Source organism: Lolium perenne, chromosome 6, assembly GCF_019359855.2.
Source record: "Lolium perenne isolate Kyuss_39 chromosome 6, Kyuss_2.0, whole genome shotgun sequence".
In the NCBI taxonomy this organism is placed as follows: Eukaryota; Viridiplantae; Streptophyta; class Magnoliopsida; order Poales; family Poaceae; genus Lolium; species Lolium perenne.
In genome coordinates this window covers 252,991,445-253,009,497 of record NC_067249.2, presented here as the reverse complement: position 1 = coordinate 253,009,497, position 18,053 = coordinate 252,991,445, and the positions used below count along the sequence as shown (strand labels likewise).

The 18,053-nt window shown below is 43.8% G+C and overlaps 1 protein-coding gene and 1 pseudogene across 1 annotated transcript in view; both read left to right on the top strand.

The window, feature by feature from the left end:
* Window positions 1-5,782, top strand: part of LOC127309117 (uncharacterized) — a 31,285-nt gene extending 25,503 nt beyond the window's left edge. The window contains exons 4-9 of the mRNA XM_051340095.1: window positions 1,898-2,133; window positions 2,229-2,393; window positions 3,619-3,726; window positions 4,982-5,181; window positions 5,254-5,622; window positions 5,696-5,782. Coding sequence (XP_051196055.1) covers window positions 1,898-2,133; window positions 2,229-2,393; window positions 3,619-3,726; window positions 4,982-5,181; window positions 5,254-5,622; window positions 5,696-5,722 — 1,105 coding nt within the window. The 3' untranslated portion in view covers window positions 5,723-5,782. The remainder of the gene's footprint in view (window positions 1-1,897; window positions 2,134-2,228; window positions 2,394-3,618; window positions 3,727-4,981; window positions 5,182-5,253; window positions 5,623-5,695) is intronic.
* A 117-nt stretch (window positions 5,783-5,899) lies between these two features.
* On the top strand, window positions 5,900-8,767 carry LOC127305175 (lysine-specific histone demethylase 1 homolog 3-like; annotated as a pseudogene).
* The last annotated feature ends 9,286 nt before the right edge of the window (window positions 8,768-18,053 follow it).

Here is an 18,053-nt window from a genome sequence, read left to right as displayed (position 1 = left end):
AACCAATTTTTAGTTCTTTTTCAATTTAGGCTTGACACAAAAGGTAAATTCTCTAGATATGCAACTAAGTGAATTTACCTATATGACAAGGCTAACAACTAAGCAAGATATATCTAAGCAATATAGAGATAGAATAGGATAGAGGTAACCGAGATTGGAGCACGCGATGACACGGAGATGATTCCCGTAGTTCCCTTCCTTTGCAAGAAGGTACGTCTACGTTTGGAGGAGTGTGGTTGCTACGAAAGCCAAACCAACAGCCACGAAGGCTTCACTCAGATCTCCGGTGAGCAACGCCACGAAGGCCTAGCCCACTTCCACTAAGGGATTTCCTCGAGGCGGAAACCGGGCCTTTACAAGGTTCTTGGGGCACACATCCACAACCAAATTGGAGGCTCCCAAATCTGTTACAACACAACAATCAACAACAATACATCAACACAAATCAACTAAGGAACCAAATAGGAACACTAGCATGAGATCCCTCAAACAAGAGAGGGGGAAATGAAGAACGCTTCGGTGAGGATGTAGATCGGTGTCTTCTCCTTCGAATCTCCAAAGATCAAGAGCTTTGGTTGGGGGAGGAAGGAGATCTTGCAAATCTTGACTTTCTTGAGGTGGCTCTAATGGAGGTGGCTTGGCAGATTTCTTGTATAATGATTGAGCAAGCAACCAAGGTAGAAGAAGGGGGGTATTTATACCTCCCCTCAAAATTGAGCCGTTGCTGCTTCCGGGGGGCCGGATATTCTGGCCTAAGTAAGGGCCGGATAATCCGCCCCCCCCGGATAATCCGGCCTTCGGGACAAAAGTGTGACATTATCCGGCCAAATGTCCGGCCCTTGTACTGGTTCACATTTCTTCTAGTCCTTAGCCAAAAACGAGGGGGCCGAATATTTCCAAAATATCCGGCCCTGGTACAATACCGGGACATTATCCGGGCAAATGTCCAGCCCCCATACTGCGCTGCATTTCCTCGACGACTTAGCCAAAATCAGGGGGCCGGATATTTCAACAATATCCGGCCCGGATTATCCGGCCTGGCCAACTTTTTCTGATTTCTTTTGACAGACGATCAAATCCAACACACATGAATAAATGTCTATGTAATCCCTGTACCACTTAAACAAACATTAGTGTATCACATATATTGACATCAAACACACAAAACAGAATGTTAGAGATGTTCTTTCAGGGTGGAGGCGGAGGATGGATGGGAGTGGGACATGGGGAGGAGGGAGGGGACGAGGCATGATTCCAGACAAATGACGGATTCAAAACGGGAATCCACTTACGAGGCGAGTTCTTATATTAAAAAATTCTTTGCAAAATTGTCAAAGCTTGGGCTCAAACCTGGGTGAATGCTGCCAGTGACCGGTTGATGTACCGATCGGGAAAACATGGTTCTTCTTATTAATGGTGGAACAAAATGGTTAAATTTTAAAAAGATTCAAATACAAAAAATGTTCAAATTATGAAAACATTCAAATTTGAAATCCAATCAAATATATAAAGCGTTCAAATTCGAAAAATGTTCATAACTAAAAATGTTAAATTTTTGGAAAAAATAAATTTTACAAATTTTTAAAAATGTTCAAATTTAAGTTATATCCATAATCCGAAAATGTTCATATTTCGAAAAAAATAAATCAAAATCTGAACATTTCGAAAATTTCGAATCTGAACAGATTTTAATTTTTTTCTCCGAATATGTATTTTTTTAAAAATAGATATTGAAAAAGAAAAATATTAACAGAAAAGAAACAGCAAAAAAGAAAAAAGAAAAAAGATGTACCTACTCTTAATAGGCCGCGGCCCAACCAAGCGACCTGGTCGCTGGGGTGTGCGGTGAATTTCTCTGGGCCTTGACTATACCGGTCGATTGGTCACTTTATCCCAGACGGGACGGCCCAGAGTCCCCTTTTCTTCCCAGGTCGATCGCACCCGCACGGCAGAGACCGTCCTTCTCGCGTCAGTTCTTCCGCGCACGGCGCCGCCACTGCGAGTTCGGAGCAGATCCGTCCTTCTCGCGTCAGTTCCTCCGCGCGCGGCGCCGCCACTGCGAGTTCGGAGCAGATCCGTCGTTCTCGCGTCAGTTCCTCCGCGCGCGGCGCCGGCACTGCGAGTTTCGAGCAGGTCTCTCCCCCCCCACAACCCTTTTCCTTTCCGCGCCGCAGTCACCTCCACGTCTACGCTGGAATCGCCAAACCCTAATCTCTGTATCTCTGCAGGAGAAGGCAAAATCGGTGCTGGCGGCGGCAGCGGGGCCCTGTCTGAGTTGGTCGACTTCCGCAGGCTGATTGCTGGCGGCAGCGAGCTGCCCGCTTGGATCGTGAGGTTTGACTGCGTGCGCGCCGGGTTCGACCATTACGTGTTCTGCGTCATCGACCCAAGAGGTAACTACACAGACCTGACTGGATTTTATTCGCGTGAGAATTGCATCTAATTCGCTGCACATTGAGCGCCCTTGAAGTATGGCGGTCAGGGCATCAATAATACGTGATAGTTAGAATGGGACGGCCTTGAAGAACGTCACCGTGGGTGGTGGGGGGGTGGTATTTTCAGTCGTAGATGGATGTACGTGCGTGCAAATATTCTTCTCCTGGCTCTTGGCTACTCCAGCAAGTCTGCTTTTGATCCTCAATTCTGAGGATCCAATTCATTCAGAGGCCCCCTTTGGCTAGGGCATGGACACCTTCATGGCTGAGGGCAGGGTCAAGTTTTTTTTTTTGCCTAGTTTCTTATTCATAACAGGCTGCTCACGGCTGTTGTAATATTTGGATCGAGCATAGCAGCTCTATCTTCAGAATTATTTCATCAACGGTGGATCAGGGTGGTTTGCTGTTGTTGACCTCCTAATGGCAGAGGGAGCTAAGGGTGAGACGGAGTGCTTCGTAGTTTTCTCTGTAGAGCTGGGATCACCCTGGGATCACCGCTTTTTTTGCTCTCTTTGTGACTCTTCCCTCCTATATTAATGAAAAGGCAGAGCACCTTCTGTAATTACCTAAAAAAGGTCATTATATTGCATCCGAACAGCCGTAACTTACAAAATCTTTTGTTTTTACTCTACATAAATCTTGACTTGATTTTGTTGCTGTTAGGTAGCGCTGTTACTGACTTTAATGGCTAATGTGGAAGCTAGGGCTATTGTACTTTGACTTCTGGACTTGCAGCATGCAGCACACTTCTTATCTTTTTTCCCTTTTCCCCCAGTACCCGTTGATCCATCATAAAATATTCGGAGCAGTTAATATTTGTATTATCCTGTACACCATTAAAACGTCGCAATGAATTTCTCGAGGCTGGCTACAGCTAGAGCAAATTGTACAGTGTGTCCTCTTATAATTCTTCTACATGATAGCTCTTACTCGCTTTGTTACTATTGCTCGATCTAGTGAATAACGAACGATACTAAAAAGAATAGTGGTTTCCATCGTTTCTATGGTTCCTTTTTGTCATACTTTTCTCATATAAAAGTTGGACTTGGAATAGTTGTCTGGATTTTTGTTGCTTTTGAGAAGAAAGAAACTCCTTTGTTATGACCTAACTGTCAGAATATTTATGAATTCGTACAAATTTTCACTTTTTATTGCTCACTCACTAAATTTTGTGTATCCACAGTAAACATGCAAGAAACATATGAGCAGCTTCGTGAGAGGTTTTCCTGGAAGAATCATGTTTCGGAGGGTGGTATTAAGGCGTTGTCGCATATTGAACATCAGAAACCTGGTATGCCCATTTTTGCTGATTAATTTTCTCTTATGGTGTTTTAGTTAAGGAAAATAAATAATATAACTAGTTGCAGCTACACCCTTTGTTCTTGCTCTTCCTTTTTCCGAGTGTCCTACATGTGAAATAATTCATGCTATATCAGGTGCACCTTCAAAAAGTTAACCTGAGTAAAAAAGATAAATAGAAATGAGCTGTGCTTGAGGCCTTGAGCTGTGTACACCAATTTTATCGTTTTGTTCCTCCTAACCCCGTTAGGCATGCGTCGCTGTGCGGTTGCATGCGTGCTCGCCTGGGCATTGGGGTTTTCCTGTATATAGCTAGAGAATAATCGGTACATGTTTTCCTGTACTTTTATCAGATAAACCTTTGAAGTGTTGATACTCTGTCTAAAGATAATTAAGAATGTAGCATATTTTGTCTAAGTTCTTTCCTATGCAATTTTTTCTTCATTTCTTAATTCATATACTATTATCTGGCCCATGTGTTCACTAAATTTATTGGACAACTAGTCCACATGATTTGCACTTAATCTAACAATAAGTCCGTCTTATTTTTGAATCTAACTCTAGGCCTGCTTGTCACTTAGATGGCTCTGTGACTTGCATTTAGTCAGTATCATGATAATTTTTTTGAATTAGACAAATAATTCACATGATTTGTTGTATGAATTGTGGCCTTCCACTAGGTGGGTACTGATTCAGCAGAACCGCTATGCACTTGAGCTACTTTACTGGAAAAGCACCAGATTCTAGGCATAATCTATTTCTTATTTGTTGGGCCATTTACTTATTTGGTGTTGTAATGAACTTTGGAGGGGTCCAATTTTATTGATGAAATTAGAATTTGGCTACTTCTTCTGTATGTTTTAAAAACTCTTAAGTGAACATGATACGATTGAACTTCGCTGAAGCTGGATGTGTAACTAATGCTTAAGTTAATAGAGGAAACAAAGTGTTGTAATGTTCAAGATAGCAACATGTGCTTAACTAATTTGCTCTCAGTTCACTCCTAATTGCGTTATAGTGAAATTATCCTCCGTCCGTCCCAAAATAAGCTGCACAAGTCCGTCTAGATTCGGTTGTATCTAGACATGTTTTTAGTGTGTATATAGATCCGTATCCAGCAAAAGTTGAGCAGCTTTTTTTTGGAACAAATGGAGTGTATCTTTGATGCCACTTTTTTTTGGAACAAATGGAGTGTATCTTTGATGCCATTTTACCAATTTTAATAATGTTTGCCACAATAATTGCAGGATGGTGTTTATACTCTTCCATAGCAACAACTATGGGTTCTAATTTCCGGATTCAGAATGATCGAAACATTCGCTTTTCAGTCGATCACCTAGAAGAACTTAGCAGTCAAGCTAAACAACAGTTTCCTAACGTGACGGCTGCCAAACGCCTTCTAACGAAACTGGCTTATGCTGGTGTGCTTACCGAAGATGATTATATGGTAATGGCTTGAGTATATATGACATCAGTTGTTAGTTAGTACAAGTTTGACATAATTTTCTTTGTGGTTCAGGGTCGACCACAACGCGGTTGTCGCTACTGTGTGAAGAGATTGCGTTCTTATGATATGTCTAGTGTCGAGGATATTAGAGATGCATTATACGAGCTACGAAATGGCGGACCACTCTGTGCAGTGATTAAGATTAGCAAAAATTACGGAAAGTGTTACCGGACTGCTGCTGTTTACAAGTATGATCCCAATGATTCATTTGGTACTCCAACTGATCCAACAACACATGCTTTGAGCGTAATATCATTTGCGCTGGAGAATGGCCCCTTTTTTGAATGCCAGGACTCACATGGTGTCCTGTTTGGCGACAAAGGTTTCTTAAAGGTTGATGTCACTTCAGTAAAGGAACTTTACTCTTTCAGAGTTGTTGAGGTACTTTCTTTAACTCTTAACTAAGTTCTACAATGCACTACTTAACTCACCTTTTTGATGTTTTTGATTTTAGGTACATGGTGATTGGTCAAGGGGTTGATCGGGTCGAACGGAGGAGCTTACAGTGTCTTCACACAAGTCAAGCTCAATGGCATAACAGGTTACTGTGAGATTTATTAGTAAGGATTGTCTGTCCCTAAGATAACTTAATGCTTGGCTGAACAGTAATATACTAGGATCGATTGAGACTTTGAAACTTGTTACGTGACTTAGTAGAATGCTTGTGGGATTTTGCCTAGCAGATTTAATGGCGGCACGCAATTTGCGGCGTCAAGGTTTTGCTGTTACTGTTATTGAAGCGCGTGATAGGATTGGTGGTCATTATTACTGGTGTGGAAGCTGATATAGCAACTGAAAGAAAGGCCAATCCATTCTTTTTGATTTATTCTCAGCTTGGTCTTGAACTGACTGTTCTGAATAGTGCTTGCCCTCTCTACGATGTTATAACTGGCAACAAGGTTGCTGATGATTTGGACGATGATATGCAATCTGAATACAATGGTCCTGTTCATGAAATGGAACAACTTTTTGCACAAAATGATGAAAGTGCTATGGGTTTATCCCTTGAGGATGGGCTGGAATATGCTCTTAAGAAGAAATATGAAGCTCATGCTGTTTCTTTTGTGAGACAGGATTATCAGTTATTAAGTTTAGCCAGTGCAGGAAGAGGCTTTGACATTTCTGTAAGTGCTTCAACAGAAAAGGAGATAGCTCGTTGCGGGAAGGGTGATAAGATAGATGTTCGCAGCCCTATCAAAAGAAGAGTTATGAACTGGCACTTTGCATACTTAGAGCACTTCACACAGAGTGGGAAGGATGATAACATGAGCCAGGACAATGCAACTGCAGAAGAAGTGGGAGTTGCCTAGTCTCTCTTCCTTACTGGAACCAAGATGATGTGTATGAGGGTTTGGAGGACCTCATTGTATGGTTAAAGGTTCTTGAGAGCCTTACAGAAGGGAGTTGACGTTCTGTTGAACCACTTGGTAACTGAAGTAATTTGCAGGTCTGAGGAGTCAGATGCTAGGGGTAGTTATGGGAAAACTGTTGAGGTTTCACTTCAAATGGGGGTGAATTTGTGGGAGATGCTATTTTGATCACTGTTCCTCTTAGCTGTTTGAAAGCAAATGCAATCAAATTTTCTCCTTCCTTGCCAGACTGTAAAATGTCTTCCATTGATAGGCTTGGATTTGGTGTTCTAAATAAAATGGCATTGGAGTTTCCTGAGGTCTTTTGGGATGATGATATGTATTATTTTGGTCCACCTGCAGAAGAAACCAATTAAAGGGACAATTGCTTTATAGATGGACAAAGTATCAGTTCTGATGTTCATGTTAGTAATGCCATGGTGGTTAAGCTCTTTACAGATGCTGCTATACCAGATCCAGTCCCATCAGTTGTCACAAACTGGGGCCTTGATCCTTGTAGTAGAGGTGCTTACTCTTATGTTGCAGTAAGAGCATCAGGACAACATTATGACATTCTGGGACAGCCAGTTGTGAACTGTTTATTTTTTGCTGGGGAAGCAACGTGCAAAGAGCACCCAGATACTGTTGGTGGTGTAAGTTTAAATGGTCATCGAGAACCAGTTCAGATTATTGATTTGGTACACAGTGGTAAGGATTATGTTTATGTGGTGGAACATCTACAAACATACTAAATGCTGCCAGATAGTGAAAGAAATGAAATGAGAGATATGTCAAATAAACTGGAAGTACATGAACTTTCAACTGCTCTTTGCGAAAATTCGTCTGTTGCATCATATGCAGTAGTTAGGAAAGAATCTTTACTGCAAGAAGAAATGTTCTTTAGTGAGCAAACTACATCAGGGCGCCTACATTTGGCTAAGGAGCTACTTAAGCTTCCTCCAAATGCTCTTAAATCATTTGCTGGGTCTAAAGGACTTACTAAGCTAAACTCTAGGATACTTGTAAGTTTTTTCTCTAGTAAACTTCCTATCCATAATAGGATAATGCAGCTTCTCTTACATTCAAGCCTTTGGCTTCTGCATTCAACTTCTGGCAGGGTTTGCTGGCAAAAAATGCAACACAACTGTTGCGACATTGTGTGCGCTTGCTTCTGCTTGTTTCGACCGATCTGCTAACTGTTCGCTTGTCTGGTATGTATCCTATATCCCTTTACTAGCTGTTAGAAACTTCATGTGTGTTCTCTCCTTTGCAAGGGTGAGAAGCTCAGGCTGCGCTTGTTTTGATGAGGGGGATTTGTTACTCAATAGTTTATGTTTACGCACCACCTTAGCTAACAGTTAAAAAGAAAATAGGCAGCAAATGTTCACACCAATGAGAATAGAGCTTATTTATGTACTGTTTGATTAGAGTAATGTAAGGATGATTGTCCAAACTCTGCTTTTGCAGCCTACCTGATTCTCTTCAATCTGAACTTTGTACAGGAAATGGGAGGACTGTAAAAGAAAAGGTATGTGTGCAGACAAGTCAAGATATACGCGCTATAGCTCACCAGTTAGCCAGTATGTGGATATAATTTTTCCGTAAAGAAAAGGCTAGCAATGGTGGACTCAGATTACTGCGCCCAATGCCATCAGTTGAATCGAACAAGGCTAGAAGTAAAGGGTCTACAATCAGGAATGCCTACTTCGCATGTGTCAAATGAAGCAGGTGCACAACATGTAAGATCTTCTGGAAGCCATTCACTGGACAAACTAGCAAGAAGCCAGATAACAAGGCTTTGAAATTAGGAAGCATAATGGCTACAAGATCTGATGGCAGCTTGATTCGTTATCAGAAGCAACATCCTGATCTAGAACCCAAGGTGGGTCATGGCATGGTTATGTCTGAGGAAGAAGCTCCTGATTTGCTGCTCGAGCTGCTGCACATGTTTGTTTGTAAACGTTTCTTTATTCAGTTTATGAATTTTAACTTCTAAACAAAATTAGCCAAAAATATCAGTTGACAAAGATATAAAAATATAAGGTTGCTAAACAGAATTCAGGGTGCCATATATAAAACTTCCTACTTTGTGATTGTGGATCCAGAATAAGCAAACTCTTCTGTTGAGTACATTAAAAACCACAGGAATACCAATATAAATGGAATATCGTCTGATATTTTGTTGGTTGTTGGTGTACGTATTGTTTATACTTTTCATTTTGTGCAGGCATATGCATCTGTGACATCTGTTGGCGCAGCAATAAATGTGCCTAGGGAACTCCCTTAGATTCGTACTTTTGTGAGGTGTGATCATCATTTGGATGAATGTGACAGACAACATTGAGAGACTTGAATGCATATAGTACGGTCTCCAATAGCTGATTTGGGGGGCCCAAATTTGTTTTTCCGCCCGGCGTGGCCTAACTCTTCACCTGACGCCCCATGCCGAACCCAATCTAGCAGGGCGAGAAAACGACGCGAACCAGCCTTGTCGGTGACCAGAGCCAAAAAAAAAATCCAAACATTTTCCTCCTTCTCGCCCCGCGATCACTGTCGCCACCGCAAACACCCCTCACCGCGACGGACCATTGCCGCTGGTAGGAACCCACTTCGCCGCCGCGTACGCTCCACCGCAAACCCTCGCCACCTCGCCGGTCCTTCCCACCGTTGTCGTTCACCCGCTCCCGCCATCGCTGCTACCTCTGCCCCACCGCGCTGCCACCCTGCACGCGAGGTGTTTGGCCATTTGCCAAGGCGATGGACTCGGACGACAAGGATGTCATGGTCGCGCTCATGGACGAGGAGTTCGCTGTCGCGGCTGCGACCAGAGACGCCACTGGAGACGACGAGCATCTGACGATCCTCGTCTCCCTCTTGGCCATGATCGCTGAGGAGTACAAGCCGTTCATTGGTGGCTCCGCGCCGGGGCACCGCAAGAGCAAGCCAAGGCAGAGGATGGAAGGCTACTGCATGCTCTACGCCGAAAAAACTACTTCGCCGACGATCCATTGCACGACGATACCGTAATCCGCCCTCGTTTCCGGATGAGTAGGAAACTCTTTCTGAAGATAGTTGAGAATTTGAGGGAGATCGACTACTTCAAATTGAAGAGAGACGCCATCGACACGCTTGGTTTCTCGACAATTCAGAAATGCATAGTGGCTCTTCGGATGCTTGCCTATGAAATTGCAGGTGATATACATGATGACTATCTGCGCATGGCAGAGTCCACGACCATTGATTGCATGTATACATTCTGCAGGATAATTGTGGCGGTGTTTGGAGAGACCTATCTGCGCACACCCAATGCGGCAGACACAACTCGGACATTGGCACAAAATGCAGAGGGGTTTTCCTGGGATGTTTGGCAGCATCGACTGTATGCACTGGTCATGAAAGAACTGTCCATTTGCACACCAGGGCATGTATAAGGGACACAAGAGTGCATGCAGTGTGGTGCTTGGGGCAGTGGCTGACCATGACATGTGGATTTGGCATGCATTCTTCGACATGGCAGGATCAGATAATGATATCAATGCGTTGCACATCCCTTTCTAAATTCTACCCCTCGATCATCTCTAAACCTGGGATATTACACCCAATTACCGGTATCCCTGTACAATATATGATTGTTTTATGAAAGATTTTTATTAACTCGAAGAAATCCTGGGATAATTGTAATGATGGAGATTTTTCCTAATTCTTCGATTCAAGCAAAATCTCGGGGGCTACTGACATAGGCATCCCCAATGGGCCTGCCGAAGATGGTACCCGGGGTTTATTGGAGGCCCACGACTCGAAGTTTATGAAGCCCGGAAGCCCAGTTAAGAGATAGTTTGGAAAGATAGAGTTGTATTAGGAATAATGACTTGTAACTATTACAGGACGGACTCAAAGAGTCTCCCGATCTTTGAACTTGTACATCATGAAACCTTCGGCTCCGCCTCCTATATAAGGGGGAGTCGAAGGAGAAAGAAATGATCGATTTAATTGTCAACACAACCCTAGTTTCTTAGCAGTCGAGTACTTTTCCGGCTGAACCCTCGAGATCTACTTGCCCTCCACTTCCTAGAAAACCCCAGTCTACAATCCGTAGGCATTGACAAGTCGATACCTTGTCACCTGTGGTTGAGAAACCAATACCCGCTATTCATATGAACTGTGATAATCAAACTGTGATCGTCAAAGTAAACAATTCTAAGGATAATATGAAGTCATCAAGGCATGTGAAGAGGAGACTGAAAACTGTCACGAAAATGAGAAACTCCGGAGTTATAGCGTTGGATTATATCCATACGTCTAGAAACCTGGCAGACCCCTTCACAAAGGGACTATCAGGAAATGTGATAGAAAATGCATCGAGGGAGATGGGTATGAGACCCACACTATGAGCTTCCCACGGTGGTAGCCCACTCTATGTGATCGGAGATCCCGTGAATTAGAGCTAGGAGACAAGCTGTTGGTCAGCTGGGAGGAGAGTATATATCCCTATAGCAATTTTACGACTCCGTAAGGTGCAATACTCTCCTAATCTGCATGGCAGGTTGATAATTATCTTAATGTGTTCTAAGTGGCTTATTTTAGCAGAGATGTCCTGCAGAACATCTTTTGAAGAACACACCTATATGAGTCTGATTGTTAAACGTCGCAATCTATGAGAGTTGGGTGCTCTCTAGTAAACTCATGAAAGGCCCTGGAGTATGACGTATAAGCTCCAAACCCCGAGGAAGCCTCGCGGCAGCCTAGTATCGGTCTAGGCTTTGTATGAAGCTAGTGCGCAGAAAACTTGTAGTTCAAGGCATAGTCCACTATCCAAGTTGCAATCTAGTGTAATATGAAGCTTTAAGTGGAAGTTCAACTTAACAGTCTCCACGACATACCGGTATATAAAACAATATTCTGGAAACCTATTGATGAGATGTGCCAATGAGAGTTGTGGGGGATTGCTGGAATTTTGGGCATTTGGCCTTTGGCCCATGGCCCATTATCAAATTCTGAAACTCACATTGCCCATTCAAAAAATCAGTGGCAGCACTAGTGGGGGCTAAATTTTAGTCCCACATTGCTAGTTGGAAGAGAGTTGGAGTGGTATATAAGGTGGGCTGTTCTAGTCCTAGTAAGTGAGTGAGAAGAGAGAGAGCCCTCGCGCACTCCTCCTCCTCCGCCGCCCGCCACGCCTCGCCTCGTCACGACGCGCCACGAGTTGCGGGAATCTCGCCGAGACGTGCTTATTTTTTTGCTGTTTCGGAAATTAATTGTGTAATCAATGACGAGTCATTAACGAACGTTAACACAGCCGTTTTTCGTTCCGGTTTTTCTGGATCGTGAACTCGTACGTGGGCTGCGTCCCACGACCTTCCCGAACCGCACTGTATAAGCGCGGACGCCAACCCTAGATTGCACTAGACGCATACGCGACTACCTGTTTCCACTTCATTGCGCTGCCGCCTTCGTCTTCCTCATCCCGTCCGTCGGCGTGCACCGACTGCCGGGACAGTAGGCCTCCGGAACCCTGCCTCTCCTGAACCTATACGGGTGAGGGGCAATCAGGTTTTTGGGGAGCGCTCCGGCGCGACTACTGGCATCACGACGTTCCTCCACACCGACAACTTCTTCCCGGACCTCAGCGACTTCTTCGACAACCTCAACATGGGCGACAACGACGCTGCTGCGAAGTATGTGATCTTGTCGTTTCTCTTTCAGTTTCTGTTAGAGCTTCTTCTTCTAGTTTCTGTGGTAGATGCGATCGGTTTGTCTTGTTTAGATGTGATCTGTTCATCTATCTTACTAGTCTGTACGATTAGTTTATTTGTTGTTTTCATACTCATGATTTATCAATTACTTGTACGGATTATTTCATATGGATATTTTCTTATATATTCAACAGTGAGGGTAGGAGTTAGCTGGGGTGGGGTTTATATAGGCGGGGAAGGCACGGGGGGGGGGGGGGGGAACATGGGCGGCATCCATGGCCAATGGGTGGCCGGGGCGGTCGTCAGGGATGACGTAGGAGGGTGGGGACGGGGTGGCGTCACGCTGGAGACGTCATCATGAGGGGAGGTGCGCGCGGGAAGGAAAGGGGGTCGAGCGGGAGGCTCCCCGAGTTGATGCTCACGTACGTTTTCCCTCCTGGCTTCGTTAGGGTTTTAGTTTTTGGGCCCCCTTCTTGGGCTGCTTGACTAGGTCCGGTGGGAAGGGTATGGAGAGGGTCCAGGGAAGGGTAGAGGGGTAGGTTTTTGGGCCAAGGAGGTGCAGGGGTTGAGGTGGTGCATGGGCACCATGGCCGGCCACAAAGAAGAGAAAAAAAGGAGGGGTGATGCCCTCTAGGGTTTGTAAGGGGGATGGAAGGAAAAGAGAGAGGAGGGGGCATGCTGGTGTTGATGTACCATGGCCCGGCCATATGGAAAGGGAGGGAGAAAGGGTGGTGCAAGGTAGAGAGAGAGAGAGGAGTAGGTCACATACACATGCATGCATGCCATACATGGTATGACCGGCTTATTTTTGCCAAAGTTGAGCAGTGATTGATACGTCTCAAACGTATCTATAATTTCTTATGTTCCATGCTACTTTATTGATGATACTCACATGTTTTATACATACTTTATGTCATATTTATGCATTTTCCGGCAATAACCTATTGACGAGATGCCGAAGAGCCAGTTGCTGTTTTCTGCTGTTTTTGGTTTCAGAAATCCTAGTAAGGAAATATTCTCGGAATTGGACGAAATCAACGCCCAGGGTCTTATTTTTCCACGAAGCTTCCAGAAGACCGAAAGGATTACGAAGTGGGGCGACGAGGCGCCGCCACACCAGGGCCGCGCGGCCAGGGCTGGGCCCGCGCCGCCCTGGCGTGTGGACCCCTCGTGTCGCCCCCTAAACCTACCCTTCAGCCTATAAGAAGCCTTCGTCGAGAAAACCCCAGTACCGAGAGCCACGATACGGAAAACCTTCCAGAGACGCCGCCACCGCGAATCCCATCTCGTGGGATTCAGGAGATCGCCTCCGGCACCCTGCTGGAGAGGGGAATCATCTCCCGGAGGACTCTTCATCGCCATGATTGCCTCCGGAGTGATGTGTGAGTAGTTCACCCATGGACTATGGGTCCATAGCAGTAGCTAGATGGTTGTCTTCTCCTCATGTGCTATCATTGTTGGATCTTGTGAGCTGCCGAACATGATCAAGATCATCTATTTGTAATGCTACATGTTGCGTTTGTTGGGATCCGATGAATATGGAATATTATGTTATGTTGATTATCAATCTATCATCTATGTGTTGTTTATGATCTTGCATGCTCTCCGTTGCTAGTAGAGGCTCTTGCCAAGTTGATACTTGTAACTCCAAGAGGGAGTATTTATGCTCGATAGTGGGTTCATGCCTCCATTAAATGCAGGACGATGTGACAGAAAGTTCTAAGGTTGTGGATGTGCTGTTGCTACTAGGGATAAAACATCGATGCTTTGTCTAAGGATATTTGTGTTGATTACATTACGCACCATACTTAATGCAATTGTCTGTTGTTTGCAACTTAATACTGGAAGGGGTGCGGATGCTAACCCGAAGGTGGACTTTTTAGGCATAGATGCATGCTGGATAGCGGTCTATGTACTTTGTCATAATGCCCGATTGAATTTCACACTACTCATCATGATATGTATGTGCATTGTCATGCCCTCTTTATTTGTCAATTGCCCAACTGTAATTTGTTCACCCAACATGCTAATTCTTATTGGAGAGACACCACTAGTGAACTGTGGAGCCCGGTCCAATTCTTTTACATCGAATACAATCTACTGCAATACTTGTTCTTACTGTTCTTTGCAAACATCATCTTCCACACTATACATCTAATCCTTTGTTACAGCAAGCCGGTGAGATTGACAACCTCACTGTTAAGTTGGGGCAAAGTACTTGGATTGTGTTGTGCAGGTTCCACGTTGGCGCCGGAATCCCTGGTGTTGCGCCGCACTACACTCCGCCACCAACAACCTTCAACGTGCTTCTTGACTCCTACTGGTTCGATAACCTTGGTTTCTTACTGTGGGAAAACTTGCTGCTGTACGCATCACACCTTCCTCTTGGGGTTCCCAACGGACGTGTTCTGTAAGAAACCAAGGTTTAATCGGACCAGTAGGAGTCAAGAAGCACGTTGAAGGTTGATGGCGGCGAGATGTAGTGCGGCGCAACACCAGTGATTCCGGCGCCAACGTGGAACCTGCAAAACACAACCAAAGTACTTTGCCCCAACGAAACTGATGAGGTTGTCAATCTCACCGGCTTGTCTGTAACAAAGAGTTAACCGTATTGTGTGGAAGATGATTGTTTGCAGTAAAAACAAGAGAACAAGTATTGCGATAGATTGTATTTCAGTAAAGAGAATTGGACCGGGGTCCACAGTTCACTAGAGGTGTCTCTCCCATAAGACGAACAGCATGTTGGGTGAACAAATTACAGTTGGGCAATTGACAAATAAAGAGAGCATGACCATGCACATACATATCATGATGAGTATAGTGAGATTTAATTGGGCATTACGACAAAGTACATAGACCGTCATCCAACTGCATCTATGCCTAAAAAGTCCACCTTCAGGTTATCATCCGAACCCCTCGATATTAAGTTGCAAACAACAGACAATTGCATTAAGTATGGTGCGTAATGTAACTAGTGACTACATCCTTGAACATAGCACTAATGTTTTATCCCTAGTGGCAACAGCACAACACAACCTTAGAACTTTCTCACATCGTCCCAGTGTCAATGCGGCATGAACCCACTATCGAGCATAAGTACTCCCTCTTGGAGTTAATAGCAAAAACTTGGCGGAGTATCTACTAATAACGTAGAGCATGCAAGATCATAAACAACACATAGATATAACTTTGATAATCAACATAACAAGTATTCTCTATTCATCGGATCCCAACAAACGCAACATATAGAATTACTGATAGATGATCTTGATCATGTTAGGCAGCTCACAAGATCCGACAATGATAGCACAATGGGGAGAAGACAACCATCTAGCTACTGCTATGGACCCATAGTCCAGGGGTAGACTACTCACACATCACACGGAGGCGACCATGGCGGCGTAGAGTTCTCCGGGGAGATGATTCCCCTCTCGGCAGGTGCCGGAGGCGATCTCTGGATCCCCCGAGATGGGATCGGCGGCGGCGGCGTCTCCGGAAGGTTTTCCGTATCGTGGCTCTCTGCACCGGGGGTTTCGTCACGGAGGCTATTTGTAGGCGGAAGGGCAGGTCAAGAGGCGGCACGGGGGCCCCACACCACGGGCCGCGCGGCCAAGGGGGCCGCGCCGCCCTAGGGTGTGGCCCCTCCGTGGCCCCTCTTCGTCTCTCTCCTTCGGACTTACGGAAGCTTCGTGAGAAAATAGGCCCCTGGGCTTTGATTTCGTCTAATTCCGAGAATATTTCCTTACTAGGATTTCTGAAACCAAAAACAGCAGAAACAAAGAATCGGCACTTCGGCATCTTGTTAATAGGTTAGTTCCGAAAAATGCACGAATATGACATAAAGTGTGCATAAAACATGTAGATAACATCAATAATGTGGCATGGAACATAAGCCATGATCGAGCCGTCGGCGACGTATCAGCATCCCCAAGCCTAGTTACGCTCGTCCCGAGCGGGTAAAACGATAACACGGATAATTTACGGAGTGACATGCCATCATAATCTTGATCATACTATTTGTAAAGCATATGTAGTGAATGCAGCGATCAAAACAATGTATATGACATGAGTAAACAAGTGAATCATATAGCAAAGACTTTTCATGAATAACACTTCAAGACAAGCATCAATAAGTCTTGCATAAGAGTTAACTCATAAAGCAATAATTCAAAGCAAAGGCATTGAAGCAACACAAAAGAAGATTAAGTTTCAGCGGTTGCTTTCAACTTGTAACATGTATATCTCATGGATATTGTCAACATAGAGTAATATAATAAGTGTAATAAGCAAGTATGTAGGAATCAATGCACAGTTCACACAAGTGTTTGCTTCTTGAGGTGGAGAGAGATAGGTGAACTGACTCAACATTGAAAGTAAAAGAATGGTCCTCCATAGAGGAAAAGCATCGATTGCTATATTTGTGCTAGAGCTTTGATTTTGAAAACATGAAACAATTTTGTCAACGGTAGTAATAAAGCATATGCATCATGTAAATTATATCTTATAAGTTGCAAGCCTCATGCATAGTATACTAATAGTGCCCGCACCTTGTCCTAATTAGCTTGGACTACCGGATCATCACAATGCATTGTTTTTACCAAGTGTCACAAAGGGGTACCTCTATGCCGCCTGTACAAAGGTCTAAGGAGAAAGCTCGCATTGGATTTCTCGCTATTGATTATTCTTCAACTTAGACATCCATACCGGGACAACATAGACAACAGATAATGGACTCCTCTTTTATGCATAAGCATATACCAACAATTAATAATTTTCTCATTTGAGATTTGAGGATTGTTGTCCAAAACTGAAACTTCCACCATGGATCATGGCTTTAGTTAGCGGCCCAATGTTCTTCTCTAACATATGCATGCTTAACCATATGGTGGTAGATCTCTCTTACTTCAGACAAGACGGACATGCATAGCAACTCACATGAAATTCAACAATGAATAGTTGATGGCGTCCCCAGGAACATGGTTATCGCACAACAAGCAACTTAATAAGAGATAAAGTGCATAATTACATATTCAATACCACAATAGTTTTTAAGCTATTTGTCCCATGAGCTATATATTGCAAAGGTGAATGATGGAATTTTAAAGGTAGCACTCAAGCAATTTACTTTGGAATGGCGGAAAATACCATGTAGTAGGTAGGTATGGTGGACACAAATGGCATAGTGTTGTTTGGCTCAAGGATTTTGGATGCATGAGAAGTATTCCCTCTCGATACAAGGTTTAGGCTAGCAAGGCTTATTTGAAACAAACACAAGGATGAACCGGTGCAGCAAAACTCACATAAAAGATATATTGAAAACATTATAAGACTCTACACCGTCTTCCTTGTTGTTCAAACTCAATACTAGAAATTATCTAGACCTTAGAGAAACCAAATATGCAAACCAAATTTTAGCATGCTCTATGTATTTCTTCATTAATGGGTGCAAAGCATATGATGCAAGAGCTTAATCATGAGCACAACAATTGCCAAGTATCACATTACCCAAGACATTTATAGCAATTACTACATGTATCATTTTCCAATTCCAACCATATAACAATTTAACGAAGGAGAAACTTCGCCATGAATACTATGAGTAGAAACCAAGGACATACTTGTCCATATGCTACAGCGGAGCGTGTCTCTCTCCCATAAAGTGAATGCTAGGATCCATTTTATTCAAACAAAACAAAAAACAAAAACAAACCGACGCTCCAAGAAAAAGCACATAAGATGTGATGGAATAAAAATATAGTTTCAGGGGAGG